The 15004-nt window shown below is 41.7% G+C and overlaps 1 protein-coding gene and 1 long non-coding RNA gene across 5 annotated transcripts in view; one reads left to right on the plus strand and one right to left on the minus strand.

The window, feature by feature from the left end:
- Positions 1-5689, minus strand: part of LOC122158658 — a 17765-nt gene extending 12076 nt beyond the window's left edge. For 2 of the 4 annotated variants that reach the window (XR_006168275.1, XR_006168273.1), the window contains exons 1-2: positions 4430-5689; positions 678-807 (exon numbers count right to left, since the gene is read on the minus strand). This is a non-coding gene — a long non-coding RNA (uncharacterized LOC122158658). The remainder of the gene's footprint in view (positions 1-677; positions 808-4429) is intronic. The other 2 variants (XR_006168276.1, XR_006168274.1) reach the window with 2 other exon arrangements.
- A 424-nt stretch (positions 5690-6113) lies between these two features.
- Positions 6114-15004, plus strand: part of AASS (aminoadipate-semialdehyde synthase) — a 28554-nt gene continuing 19663 nt past the window's right edge. The window contains exons 1-13 of the mRNA XM_042815480.1: positions 6114-6149; positions 7461-7681; positions 8513-8689; positions 9262-9346; positions 10019-10086; positions 10178-10324; positions 12447-12525; positions 12629-12756; positions 12914-13062; positions 13688-13810; positions 13961-14072; positions 14597-14656; positions 14747-14814. Of these exons, the coding sequence (XP_042671414.1) occupies positions 7469-7681; positions 8513-8689; positions 9262-9346; positions 10019-10086; positions 10178-10324; positions 12447-12525; positions 12629-12756; positions 12914-13062; positions 13688-13810; positions 13961-14072; positions 14597-14656; positions 14747-14814 (1409 nt within the window). The 5' untranslated portion in view covers positions 6114-6149; positions 7461-7468. The remainder of the gene's footprint in view (positions 6150-7460; positions 7682-8512; positions 8690-9261; positions 9347-10018; positions 10087-10177; positions 10325-12446; positions 12526-12628; positions 12757-12913; positions 13063-13687; positions 13811-13960; positions 14073-14596; positions 14657-14746; positions 14815-15004) is intronic.

A 15004-nucleotide genomic window follows, 5' to 3' on the forward strand; every position in this document is an offset into this window, starting at 1 on the left:
TGGTTTCTAATAAACTTAGGCTTTGTTAACTTGTTTATAATTTTTTTGCATGTAGAGCTTATGTTCAGTATTGTGAGGGATTGATGCTTACAAGGAAAGGGGAGAAATCTGTGAAACAAAAACAGTGCTGTTGTCAAAAATACTTTTTGGAACAGTTAACATCATAAAAGTTGAAAGCATTTATATTTGAACAAAATGTTATTGCACATTTAATTTTTTTCCTGCTTGTAGCAAATGAGTGGGTGCAATATAATGCTGTGAGTGCAGAGATTTGTGCTCTGTTGTTTTAGCATGAAGGTGATTCCAGTAAATGCATTATGATCCTGATCTGCCCATGACAGAGGGACTAAAACTCCCTGCACTTTCTTTATTCCTTTGGCTCTTTTCATAAACAGGAGGAAGAGGTATGAATGAGGATGATATTTCACATTTTTAGGTCTATCAGATCTTTTAGTAGATTGTTTCTGCTGGACTATACAGACCTTAGAGAAAACAAAGACAGCAAAGAAGAAATTCCCAAGACAAATCTGTCACTCCTTAAAGAAGCACTAATAATAGAACTATTTGCTGTGAAATTGCAATTGCCATGCCTACATTCCACATAGCAGGTCTGTTTTCTCACTCCTCCTTTGCAATGCTAGAGCTGAGGATCAAAATGACATAAAATTGATATTTACCTCTTCTGCAGTTAGGGTCAGGTAGCAGATGCTAGAGATGACATTTTGACCAGAAGAAGAGAATCGTCATCAGAGGTTTGGCCTCCCTGCTGGAGATGTGAGCATCTGCCAGCACAGAAGTTAGTAAAACCTGAGAAAACATGTTTAATTAGATATCAATCTTTGTAACCAATCTATGCTTGCTACTGACCTTTCTAAGGATAAAGCACATGTTACATTTACCGAATCAATTTTCACTTTAAACAGCCATAGACAACCATAAACAAATTTTGTTGGTAGGCCAAAATGGGATTCTCATGTTACAGGAAAGCAGCACTCCTCAGAGTGAGGGAAGGTGTGAAAGGAGTGCCATCTTCCCTTTAGGACCTGAAGGTACTCTTAATTACATGTAATGGATAATATGTTTTTTGAATTTAAAGTGCTTTTGGTCTTGAAGAAGAATTTTGATCAAAATACAGGAAAATCTGGTGATAACTGGATCCCAAACTCTGCTTGTGGTTATTTTTGGGTACAATTTTAGTTCCACCCTTTGCTTCAGGACTTGCTCCAACAGGTACTTAACAGTGAAGCTGAACCCTGGGATAACCAGGCAGCAGTCTAAGAGGAATTCTCATCTTCTTATCAGTAGTAGCGGCTTATGCAGATTTCTTCTTTGCCTCCCACCTCTGTCCCTGCACACACCCTTAGTTGTTTAGGGTGCTCCCTGCTGCAAATATGAAAAGTAACCTCATTAAGAAACTAGATTCTTTTTTCTCTGTTCTGTTTGTTGTTGTTGTTGTTTTCCCTAGCCAGTTCAGTTCTGTTTTACCACATGGCTACAGAGTTGGCTGTACCATCCTAGAACCTGTCAGTATATGTTACATACTTCTCACCATTTTCACAGGTTTGCTGAAAGCATTTTAATCATAAAATCATATCTGATTTTAAAGATCCAGAAAGAATTAAGGTTTGGGAAAAAAAAAAAAAAAAAAAAAGGTCAACAAGTCCTGAACTTTTGTTTTGATGTTGATCTGAATGAATCAGGAGCCAAAACATAATCTTTGCATCAGTTTTCCCGGTTTTGAGAAGGAAACAATGCACATCCTCATGCTGCCAAACTGACAAAGACAGCGTTACAAAAACAGAAAATGCTAAATAAATAGAAAAGGATCTTGGTTTTTGTTGCAGCTTTTTTTTTCTGTAAGTCAGCAGTTTCTAACAGAGGCCAACTGCTCCTGGAGGAGATAAGACTGGTACAGCCATTATTTGCTACAGGAGCTTCAGAAGCAAGGTTGTGCTTTTAATGCAGCTTCAGCATAATGGCCTTAATGGCCTCTTTATGCACTAAACTCTGATTGTTTCAAAAGAAGGCCCAGATTTTGCATTTATTCACACTACGGATCCATACTTAGTGGAGGGTTGTTATTGACTTGAAAGTCCTGCTAATGTGAGTGTTGGTAAGTCTAATTAACAGACTCAATGAAAATTCTTACAGAAGTATATTTCTGACAGAATTGTTTTAGCTGAGTGGCTGCAGTTTCTTGCAGCAAACCAAATTCCTGTCTTCTAGCATCCAGTTCACTAATCTGATATTGCAGGCTGTCATTTTTTAATGTTAGGTTTATTTGCCTGTCAATCTAAAAAGATTTATGTGAGGTCTTAGGAATCGAGAGAATGACTTAAAAGGGCATCTCTATTTGAAGCAGCAGTCTGAGTATACATTGCACATGCAAAAGTATTAACTTTTATGGTGAATATGGACAAATGTGACACTACTGTGAATTCTACAGACTACAGAGTACAGGGGCTATAGACGTGACCAGTTATGACCTCAGAAGTTACTGAAAGTAGAAGGTCTTTCTTCAGGGGTGCTGTATGCCTTGAGAGATGGCAATTTCCCCTCTGAGGTAATAGGAATTTAAATATATTCTCTATGTGATTGTAAAGAACACAACACCTTGTGCTGTTCAGTGATGTCTAGTACTTTGCTGTGAGGTCAGTATTCACAGTGGCAGTCAACAGCCACTGCAGGTAGTGGCTTTTGAAGAAAAGGTCATGTTTTTCAATAGCCTCATTCTGACTGAAAGCCTGAAAGCTTCTTGGAACTTCTATATCTCTGCAGTATAAAATCAGAATTAAATGGGAAACAGAGTTTGACAGATAGATACACAGTCTGCAAAAATCTCTTCAGGATGCCAATTCCCGTTTATTTGAGACCCAGGGAGAAATCCTAGCCCAGCAGAAGTTGGTTTGAGTTTTTCATTGACTTCAATGGATTCAAGATTTATCCATGACACTCTAAGAATAAAATCTCTGAAGTCCACCTCTCTATAGGTGCTCTGGGAGTTCATTGTTACCGTAATGGAAGTCAGCGCTCCCCCCACAGTGCTGAGAAAAAAGCGTTCCAGCTGGGTAAGAGTCAGACCTGATAATTAGGGATTGTCAGACAGATGGAGCTGCGGTCAAAACGAAACAGGAGGTATTTATTACAGAAAGCAGCCCCTGTTACACACTGACTTGTTTCATAAAGCCTGAATTCCAGATTTGTTTCATTCTTTTTAAGCAATTCTGCCTTCCCTGTTCGGAATACCATACAGTGGTGGGATTCATCTCACCTATCTTTATAGCATCATAGTGTCAGTCCATGCTGGTCACCTGGGTTGCCTTTTCCTTTATGGAGCACGTTAGGCACTTCTGAAGTACAGTTCACCTGGCCAATTTCACATAAAGCAAGAGGCTAAATGTCTGTTTTAAAGTCAGGTGGCAATAAAATACCCATTCAGAGTGATAGGAAATCTGTAGCAGAATTCATCTTTCCCAGAGATATTTTGGCAGAAGATTTCATTCAAGTCCTTACAGTCCAAGTCACCCAGATGACCAGAGATGGCTGGGTCTTTGTCTTATTGACTATGTTGTCCCAGCCTGGAACTTTGTTTCCTTAGAACACAGATCTGAAAAGGATCAGAAAACCAAAGCGTAGGAAACCCAAGAATTTCAAATTCTGAAAAGAATGCTTTGACCCCAAATGAAGAGGCTTACATAGAATTTTAGCTAAAAATAAACTCTCTTTCATATGCATATGAAGGAATCTAAAAAAAAAAAACTCAGACAGATATTCTGAAAATTAAATGCTTTAGTATTTAAAAAAAAAAAATGGGTTTAGCCACTTTTTAAAAATGTATTTTGTTTCTATGTGTTGTTCCTGCTGACCTCACTGGAGCTTCAGAGCTGCTAATATCCAAGCCACATTGTCAAATTAGCAATCAACCTTTCTTATCTACAGGAGCCAATCCAGTGGGTACCTCAGGATCATATAATAATCCATCCATAAAGGAACAGTGAAGACTTGTAATACGAGTTTCATTACCATTATTCTCAGCGGTGACTCAGATATCAAAGTAGCTACTTTCACAAATGCTAAATCCTGAAAGAGGCCCACCCTGTAACCCTCAATTTTCTAGTGCTTGCACTACTGGTGTGTTCTTCAAAGTCAGAATTTTGAATACACAGAGTACTTCAGATTAGCTGTCAGCTCCCCAGAAGAGTTCTCTATGAGCGTTGCTGTTGGCCAGACAAGGATATGGGGAACAAGGGGACTAATTGTGTGTCATTTCCTTTGGAAAGGCAGATCGGCCAAGCAAGAGGCTGTGTATTCCCAGAGTTCCCAACTGACAGCTCTTAGTGAAAGCAGACAGCACCCTTATGGACTTGTTAGGTTCTGGTGCAGTCTGGCTAAGCAGACAGGATGGCTCCTGCTTGGTTTTTGTACATACCTTTTCATGCATTTCCATGCAGCACAAGGTTGAGCTCCCAGCTCAAGCCTGGGGAACTGCAGTGCGAGACAGAGCATGTTGTGGATTTAATCTTTCTGTGAGCTGAGATTCCTATCTGTGAAACTTAGAAATGAGAAATAATTAGACACTCAACCCATAAAAACTACTGTGGAAAGCTTCTAACATTTTACACAAACTCTCCAAAAAATTTGAAAGCTTAGAAAGTAATAATAAAACCTCTTCAAATAGAAAAAAGCTCATTGTGTCTCACTGTTTCTTGGGCTCAAAGGGAAAATGAGGCTCTTTTCTCTTACTGATGGACAAACCTATTCCGAATCCATTTGCATTCTCAATATCCATATGGAACTGAGGAACATGTTTTAATAGCATCATGTGTAGGAGCTGGTTTTGGAGCCTCGGCTTCTCACCCAAGTTGATCTTTGTAGGTGAGAAAGACAGATTCCTCCACTGACCCCCAAAAATGTGAGGTAGTTCATGTTCCATGGCACTCTTACAAACTGTAAACCTGTTTTCTGATCTTGAAAGTCACTTACTGTTGGCTTTATTAGTTTTCAGTTTCCATTTGGTTGGTATACAAGAGCAGTTACTGCCCTTATTATGGCAGGAGGGTTCCCCAGTACACTGCCTTTCCAGCCCTTCTAGCTAGCTCTCCTCTGCCACTTCTTCGCACCGAGGGACCCAGCCCCTGCCCACTGGGATGAGTGTTGTCCCATCACAGCAGGATACCCAGGAGCTTCTGCTGCCCTCATAGCTCAGAGAGATGGACTAAAGAAAGGTCCAGGAGTTAGCAGGAGGAGGTCATTTTGTTCTCCAGCAACAAAAAGGGAAGAAGATCCTGCATGAAGATCAGGGACATGATAGAAGGTTCTGTACCTTGGAGTCGGGGACAGGGAAGAGAGCGGGAGAAAGACTTTGTGCTCACACACTATAACCCACTGATTCTGTTCATTCTGGTGAGGCCTTCAGCTCTCAAAATCTCTGCTGATCCTTTGCAGGTCCCATTCCCTCACGTTCACCTCCCGGTCTGTGAAAGTCGTTATCTCCTTTCATCCTCTTCTGCTACACGTTGGCTTTTGATTTAGCAGTGAAATGCCGTGAGAGGAGGGGGCAGTCGCTGACTTTCCCCTGGGGACGTAGGGAGCCTTCCACCTTTCCTTCGGCTTTCGGCACCGGCCTCAAACCCGCGAGCGCAGACCGACGGCAGCAGCCGCCCCTGTGCCCGGAGAGCCGCCCCGTTGCCAGTCCGCAGCCCTGCCGTCGCTCAGCGGAAGGCTCCTCCTGCCCGGCCCGGGCTCCGCTTTTGCTTTCGCTCCCCTCAGGCCGCAACGCTCCCGACCCGCAGCCGCGACCTTCGCCACACGGCTGAGGTCCCGCCGCAGACACAAAACCGCACGGCGCGGGAACTTCGATCGTTCCGGAGGAGCGACGCGACCCATCGCGGCTCGCGGCAGCCACGACTTCCGCAGATCGGATCGGGCCGGGCCGGGCCGGGCCGCTCCCCCCCTCTGCGCCTTCCAGGAACCGGGGGGAGTCGGGGAGGCGTTGCCGGCGGGCGCCGTGACGCCGAGCCGCGGGCGCTGCCGGTTGGCGGCCGGCGGAGGGTGTAGCCGGAGGGCGGCCGGCGGTTGGCTGACGCGCGGGCGTCGGCAGGAGGGAGCCGAGCCGAGCCGAGCCGAGCCGGGCCGCCCGCGGCTCCGAGGTAGGTCCTCGCGGCGTGAGCGCGGCCCGCTGCCCGTCCGTCGTCCCGCGGGGCTCCTCGGCACGGCGGCAGGTCGCGGTGCGTCGTGTCGGCGGGCTGCGGGAGGAAGCGCCCGTGGCGTCACCACCCGGTTGGGAACGGGGCTGTCATCGCGCGCCTGGCTGCTGCGTGTCGCTCTTTATTTCTTCCTCTGGTTTTCTCTTCGTTTTTATCGTTCTTTTTCTTCTTCGCCTTGCTCAGTCTGCTTTAATCTGCGTGCGGCCCGAACTTGCGTGAGGGCACGCCGCACCGTTGACCCTCGTTACCGCCCCGCAGCGGTGTGCTGAGCGGTTCCCTCGGCAGCGCCCGCTTCCTGCCCCGCTTCCCCTTGCTTCTGCTCAGCCAGCACGGAGCCTCCCGAGGCTTAGGAATAGAGATTGTACAGGGTTGGGGCAGGAGGACAAAAGGGATTTTCTAAATAAGCGGGATAGCTGAGCTTTGTGTATTTATTTCCATCACTTAAAACTGCTCTGGAAGTGAAATTCGCATCTTTAAAGCCACTATCTTTGAGATCCTTGTCTTTCAATCACCCAAACACCTGAATCCTCTGGCTGCCCGGTGCTGGCATGCAGAACTAGCCATTCACGGCAGAGCTAAACTGCAGCATATGGAATGAAAAAGAGTGGAAATAAAAGGATGATAATCTGCCATGGATCTCTCATAATTAAGTTTTTCCACTTTGCATACACTTTTGTTAGGAAGAAAGCCTGCTGCTCCCAGCCACGTATACACTGCTGAACAAATTGTTACTGCCACTTCTTTATCTTCGTTATCTTCCAGCTTGTGCCATAATTAGCTGAGTAAACATAATGAACCTTGCTCATACACACTGGGCTTTCTCTTCCAACCACCTGGTCACCTGCTGCATTCTGCTTTCTTTCCGTATTGCTTACCGTTGATGGTGCATGCTTTGACAAGCAGCTGGTGTTTGCACATTTATGCTGGCAGATGTATTGGTGTTTTGAAGTTTCTGGCATTTTTTTACGAGCAGAAGTTGTAATTAAGGAGTTGTTATACTGGACATGCTAAAAGCCATCCTTTGCAGTAGTACAACCTTTTTCTATAAGGCCACCTCACCAAGCGGAGATGCACCAAAGTACTTGCTGGCTTGGTGTTATCTGGGAGTGCAAAATTAAATTCCTGTTCTATGAAAGTAGTGTGTAGCTGATTTGTGTTTTACAGCAGATGTTAAAGGAGACCAGAACTTTTGCACTGTTTGAAAGATCTGTCTAGATGTACTATTTTACTGCTTTGTCTCTGCATCACCATCAGGCCTCACCATGCTGCGAGCCTTTAGCCACACAGGCAATAGGTGTGCATTCCGCCCTGCTGGGTGCCGGCACCACCACAAACCCGTGCTGGCTATCAGGAGGGAAGATGTCAGTGCTTGGGAACGCAGAGCTCCACTGGCACCCAGGCATGTCAAGGAGCTGACACAGATGGGTTACAAAGTGCTGGTGCAGCCATCGAACCGGAGAGCCATCCATGAAAAGGTGAGGTCCTATTCTGAGGCAGGTGAGCAAAATCATGGCTCGGTTATTAAGCATAATGCAGGAGAAATAATATTCAAAGGTTGTACATAAGGAAATGTATTACTTGTTATGTTGCTGTATGTGAAGTTACTGTGTCCTAGTGTGGAGAAAAAGCACACTGAAGAGGTGCTGGGTGCTCTTGGGGGAGAGAATTTTCTTTCCTTTGACACTATGAGCTTCAGGACTGAAAATATTTTGGCCTAAGATATCTGAGCCAACAGATGAAAACTGAAATGTAAGTAGGGAATTAATGATCTCTTGCACATATCGCCTTTTAATTAAAGCACAGTGCTGGTTTTCACCGAAGCATGATCACATGAGACACAAGTAAGCTGGAATTTTAATAGATAAGAGAGGGCAAAAATACATTTTTCATATGGAAAAAGCATTCTTTCAGCATGGGCTTTGCCTAATATGCTATAAAATCACATCACCAGGCTTTTTTATCAGATCTTTCTAAACTTCAAAGTATTTCAAAACATTGCAAAGGGCTGTTTGTTATTGTAAAACTGTAAGATAATTGAACACAGTAAAGTACTTTCTTTGTAGTCTGTAGATTTAAGGTGAATTATTTTGTATGTTTTGGCCTCATGTAAACATGGAAATTCAATTTGATACTTCATTTATTAACAAGGTTTCTGATTGTATTATGTGCAGTAACTTGCTTCTACTTTGTAGAATTTTCTGTTTGTGTTCTGAAGTTCCTTTTGTGCTGAGATCTAAATTTTTGTTAAAAAAAATGAACAACCATAAAAAAATTTATTTTTTTTTTTTTTTTTTTTTTGTGTGTAGGACTACATCAAAGCAGGCGGTATTATTCAGGAAGATATTTCTGAGGCTTCTCTGATAGTGGGTGTGAAGAGACCTCCAGAGGGCAAGTTAATCCCTAAGAAGAACTACGCCTTCTTCTCGCACACCATTAAAGCCCAAGAGGCAAACATGCCCCTTTTGGATGAGATTCTGAGACAGGTAAATGCTGTCATAACAAGGACTGGTGGCTGTTAGCAATGGATTCAAACTGAGCTTGATCCTGAAGTCTGGTAGAAGGCTTGCTGCCTCACATGGTTGCTTTCAACATGCATATTTAGCATGATAGCTCATGAGGACTGTTCTCAGGATCCCTTCTTGGAGCTGACTATTTCTCACTCAGGATCTACAGCTTGAACTGCTACTGTGTTTGTGTGCATATGGCAGACAAGTTGTAACCACAGTGTACTTGAGAAATGTTCATGCTGTGTGAGCACAAAGATCTGTGGGCATTATAGATCCTTACTGAGGAAGTCAGCCAATTTGGGCAGAGAAAAGAGCAACTACTTGGCTGGGGATGTGATCTGCAGCAGCTGGAGTTGGCCATTGGGGTGCTCTGTGCCAAGAGTGAACATGAAACGCAGAGGTTCTTTACAATGTGAATTCATATTCCCATCAGCCTATATCAGGAAAGGCATCAAAGGTGTACAAAAAGGTAATTTCTAGGAATGCAATGTGCCACTGACTCTGCATTCACTGAAAATGTTAATACTCAATTTGCTATGTGTTTTCAGGAAGTTCGACTGTTTGACTATGAAAAAATGGTTGATCATAAAGGAATGCGAGTTGTGGCCTTTGGAAAGTGGGCTGGTGTAGCAGGTATAGTGCACAAAGTAAAGGCAGGCTTGAAACAATAACTTCTTGCAATATTCCTGGTTCTGTATGTTTCCTGAAAGTTGGGCTTTGGAATGCATTATAACTGCTATGCTGCTTTTAAGACCTTTTTTTCCTTTCTGTTTCGTGCTGCCTCCTCTTGATGAGACTACAAGTCAAATAGTCCCATGGATTCCTGACAAATCTACTGCGTATACTGAAGTCCCATTCAATCTGTTCAGCTAACCTGAGGCAGCCAATATATCGATGTCAGCTGCACAGACTTTTGAAAGATATCGCAGCTGACAGTTCCGTGGTTTTGAACAACTTCTGTTTGTCAATCTGTTACCCATCTATACTGATTTTTGTGAGGCGTAGTTCTCATTCCTTTCTGCTGAACTGCAATTGTGTTTCTTCAGGAAACTCTGTGTTACATCTTTTTTGGAATCTGGTGGTTTGTATGCACCCACCAGAAGGATATCCAAGTATTAAACCGTGCTGGAATGCATAATCTAGGCCAAGGTCATGGCCTGCTATTGAATTTCTTCTTCCGTGGTGTTATGTACATTTTCTTTATAAAGAAACTATTAAATCACAGGGAAAAGTATTTGGGATGATTTTAGACTTCAGTCATTCTCTGCAGTTTCTAACTGTGCATATTCATAATTAACACAATAGGAATGATCAACATTTTGCATGGATTGGGATTACGATTTTTAGCCCTGGGACATCACACTCCCTTTATGGTAAGAATATATATGTTTTCTTTAGAAAAATGATGTTCAAGCATCATCAGTATTTGAATAAGGAATGATGTCTCTGCGCCTTTGATTTCAGCACATTGGGATGGCACATAACTACAGGAATAGCAGTCAGGCTGTGCAGGCAGTGCGAGACGCTGGATATGAAATTTCACTGGGACTGATGCCAAAGTCAGTTGGGCCTTTGACATTTGTGTTTACAGGCACTGGTAATGTGTCTAAGGTAAGAATTCTGTCTTCAAGCTGAAACATTACATTACTTCTTGGCATTTGATGTGTCAGGTTAAACGTGTTAAGGTGGGTTTATTTTGTTTGCTTGGGCTTCAGGTTTTAATGTATGAGCATCCAACCTTTTGGCTTGCCCACACCACATTCAGTGAAGAGGGATTGCCTAGGGCCATATATATGTAGGTCACTCCAAAAGTAATGCATCCTGTATATTTCTTTGCAAACTACAGCCTATACAAATGAATACAGTTACACTGTTTGATAGAGAAAATTCTCTACTACAAAACACCGTTTTTCAGCATAGTCATCACCATTAGCTGTGCCTTTTCATCAACTATGAACAAGAGCCTGCATGTCACGCCCATTAAAACCTGTATCAATGGAGGTGATCCACTGTCACTGTCACCACTGCTGAAACTCACCACCTACCACCTCAGTGTGCTCACACACATCCACTGGTTGGTCTCCATCAGTGTTCAGCAAGCATCAGTGAATGTCAGTGGGTGCCATTTTTTCTTCATGGAGCAATTCAGTGACACACCTTTGCTCCATATGAACTTCCATGCCAGATGTCATTTGTTGGACTGCCCCTTTGCTGCCATCTGTCACACGGCAACAGCGTGTAACGGGCTGTTGGTGGGAAGGTTCAGCCTCTGCTGCCGTACTACTAGCATCCACCTCTGACATGGGCCAACATAATAAAATAGAAGGCATTACTTCTGGAGCTGCCCTCCAAAATATAAAATAAACATATCTTAATATATAATAATATTAATATACCTATATATAATGTAGATTTATAAAATATATAATATAGTTAATGTGTATAAGTAACAAAACATTTTGATATTTTTTATTACAACATAAAAAAGGAAAGCAACGAAACCACAAAAACAGTGAGATATGTGACCCTGTTTTTGTGAAAGTACTACATCAGGCTGATTCAATTGCAGTGGTTTCCATTCTCAGTGAGCTCATGAGATGTCATTAGCAATTTCTGATGAAATTTCATTTTCCTTTGCTTCATCATTGAACACAGTTGTTCACAAATACACTTACTGCCAAAAAGCGATGATGTGAGTAAGGGGTGACTGTGAAGTGAGAGGTATTTCTCACTGTTAAGAAGGACTTGGGAAAGTCTGGCAGAGAGACATGGTCAGATTTTTGAATTTAACGTCTGACTGCAACTCTGTACACTGCATTTGAAAATTTGCAGGTCGTGTATTTATGCTGACTGAGAATGGAGTTGCAAATAATTACAAAATACTGTCAATCCTTGTAATCTTGGTTATAATCTTCAAACTTGTTCTCAGATTCCTTTATCACAAGGGGAAGCACGGCTACGTGTTTTTTGCTGTTCACAAAACAGGCTATTGGTGCTTAGCCAATGTATCAAAATTCATAAAATTATTTGCCATTACTTGAGTTAGCACTGCACTGTTCCCTCTCCTTGTTCTAGTTTCAGCCTGGATAGGGTTAATAGCGTACTGATGTTTAGTCGTTGCTGAGCAATGGGTGCATGGCCCACTGCTGCCATGATGGCGTGGTGCAGTTTGTGGACTACACTGAAAGCCTTGCCAGCCACGTGCAGCCCTTGAGTCACAGTTGGACGTGCTTGTTTTAATGTGTCAAAGATATTTAGGTACCCTAAACTAAGGTCTTTAGCGTGAGACCGTGCTTGACACAACTAATTATGCTAACTTTGTGCCATGAATAATAGGTTAAACCTTACTCCTCCTTTCTCCTTTTTTGCACATGCATGACTTTTTGTCTCTCGCTCTTCCCTCTGGGCTCACACAGTGTGTTGAATCAGTCCATTAAATTATGGGTAGAGAAATACCTATTCTAATACTTGCTGACTTTTTATGTCTGTTTCGATAACACTGACTTGGCTTACAAGCTGCTGAACTTTGGATTTATTACCCAGGATTTGGGGAAAAAGACTCACCCCCGATTTTGGCAACAAAGATCATTTAACAAGGTTCCAGCTATAAAGGAAAATCACTGCCTGTGACAGACCTTTGTCATTTTATGTATCTCTTTTCTTAAACCCAATGAGCAGTGTTACACTGTCACTATATTCTTTCCTCATTCTGAATTCCACTTTTACTTTACAGGGTGCCCAAGAAATGTTCAATGCCCTGCCATGTGAGTTTGTGGAACCACATGAGTTGAAGGAAGTTTCCCGATCTGGAGGTAGGCTGTGACAATAAATGTGATAAAATACATTCAAACCTATTTTGTCCAAGTATACCAGCTAATTATTGTTGGAATTATTTATTTATTTTTTTTGCTTCAGACCTCAGAAAAGTCTATGGGACAGTGTTAAGCCGTCACCATCATCTTGTAAGGAAGCGTGATGGAATGTATGATCCAGCAGATTATGATAAACATCCAGAACTTTACACTTCTCGCTTTAACACTGATGTGAGCATCCTTCTGGTCTTTTATAAAAGATTTTTCACATAAAGTTGGTAGTTACTACTCCGTTGTGTATCTGTTGATTTAATACTCCAGACCAGGAAGCTTCAAGTTCTTCTGTTACTTATATGAGAACATAAGTCTTCTGTAACTTTCTTTGCAGATTGCACCTTACACAACTTGTTTGATTAATGGCATATACTGGGAACAACATACTCCTCGCTTATTAAGTCGACAAGATGCTCAGAAGCTACTGGTGCCAGTTAAATCTGCTGCTAGTGCACCTGAGGGCTGTCCTGAGTTACCACACAAGTAAGACATCTCATTTCAGTTGTAACTGTTCTTCCGTACCATGATTTTTGTAAGCATATGGCTATGTATACTGGTAAGGGAATAGGCTTTTGTCCGTTTGCCCACTGTTGACATGTTTCTTTCTGACACTGAACAAATAAAGAGTTTAAGAGTTAACATTGAGTGGAGGCAGAGGCTCATGAATGTACCACCAGTGCCAGATGTCTGCTGAGAGGAGGTAGCCATCCCATTTCATTTCCTCTTCTGATGATGAAGTTATTGTAGCACAGGATTGCCCAGTGGCTAGTGTAGGGGAACTGGTAGGTGGATGATGAGCAGGACATGTTTGCATCACATCACAGAGAAAAAATGACAAATGAGTGGATTTTTCTGGTTTCTGAAAAGTTATGGTTGCAATTTGGATCCTATTGATACAAATGGACATTTTATGACTACAGTGGCTTCAGGTTTCATTTATATTTCTTGGAGGTAATTGTTTGAGTAATTTGTTTAAAATAGATACAACATTGATAGTTCTCTCTTTTTTTTTTTTTTTTTTTTTTTTTTTTTTGTTTGTTTAATTGTGATCTCTTCCACACATATTTGTTTGTAATTTGGATGCTTTTCTTTTGTTTGATCCCTTTAGACTTTTGGCAATATGTGACATTTCAGCAGACACTGGAGGATCTATAGAATTTATGACAGAGTGTACAACAATTGACAGTCCATTTTGTATGTATGATGCTGATCAGCATATTATTCATGACAGGTGAGATAGCCTTCAGTTCATATTGCATTCCTTTGTACTTTGTACAGTGAAACAACGTATTGAAAATCATCATTGAAAATAATTTGGAAAGATGGGATATTACAAGTATGAAAGAAAAATTGTTTAGAGGAGCTGTATTCTCTCTTTCAGCGTTGAAGGCTCTGGTATTCTGATGTGTTCCATTGATAATCTGCCAGCACAGCTTCCTATAGAAGCAACAGAATACTTTGGTGACATGCTTTTCCCATATATTGAAGAGATGGTAAGATCTTATGTACGCAACGCGAAGGTAAAAACTTGGACTTTGGCCTGCTGGTTTGTTGCTTTTCTGGTCTCCTGTACACATTCAAAAGAAATCTGCTGTAGAACACAACAGACTTTGTTTAAAAAACAAGCTTTCTAAGTCTTGAGGAAATACTTTCAAAAATGAACATGTGAACAAAAAATTAAGAACATGGATATCTTAGGGATGTGCAGAAAAGGTCTCTGTAGGCAGGAAACAGTCTCTGGAAGATGGATTATTGTTTACTGTTATTATTATTGCTGCAGTAGGTTTTGAAAACTAAAGGGTTTTTTGAGCACTCAACAACCCCAATAATACCACTGCTTGAATTTTCACGAAAGTCAAAAGACACTGATCATGGCTGGGGTAATTTTAGATTTAGAAGATACTGACATTGTTGCATGCATTTAAATGTTGCTTAAAATATTTTGATATTTTACTCTGAAAAAAAAAAATACTATGGGAAATAAAACAATCTGATTTGTAAAAACTTATCTTCACAGTTGTTATCAGAAGGCTCAGAACCTCTTGAAAACCAGAATTACTCACCTGTTGTTCGAGATGTAAGTTTTGCAGTTTGGCTGACTGCTTGTCTCCCTCTTCTTTAAAACACAGATACAAAGCTCCTCAAACTTTGTTTCATTTATTTTTAGGCAGTGATCGCATCCAATGGCTCACTGACAGCTAAGTATGAATATATCCAGAAATTGAGGGAGAGCAGGTATTGTATAGCTTCTTAAAGTTTGGTTCAGAATTGTAAATAAACTTGTCTGCATTCTCTTTCCCCTTTGACATTTTATTTTTATCTTGTGTTTTGGTGGACTGCTGCTACATTGCACTCATTGTCTTCTGCCTTGTTGTTCTACTTTGATTTCCTTCTTCCTTGATGCACACTGTCTAAATCATTAAAA

This window comes from Centrocercus urophasianus, unplaced genomic scaffold (assembly GCF_019232065.1).
Source record: "Centrocercus urophasianus isolate 14NV4802_14NV808 unplaced genomic scaffold, USGS_Curo_1.0 seq_15, whole genome shotgun sequence".
In the NCBI taxonomy this organism is placed as follows: Eukaryota; Metazoa; Chordata; class Aves; order Galliformes; family Phasianidae; genus Centrocercus; species Centrocercus urophasianus.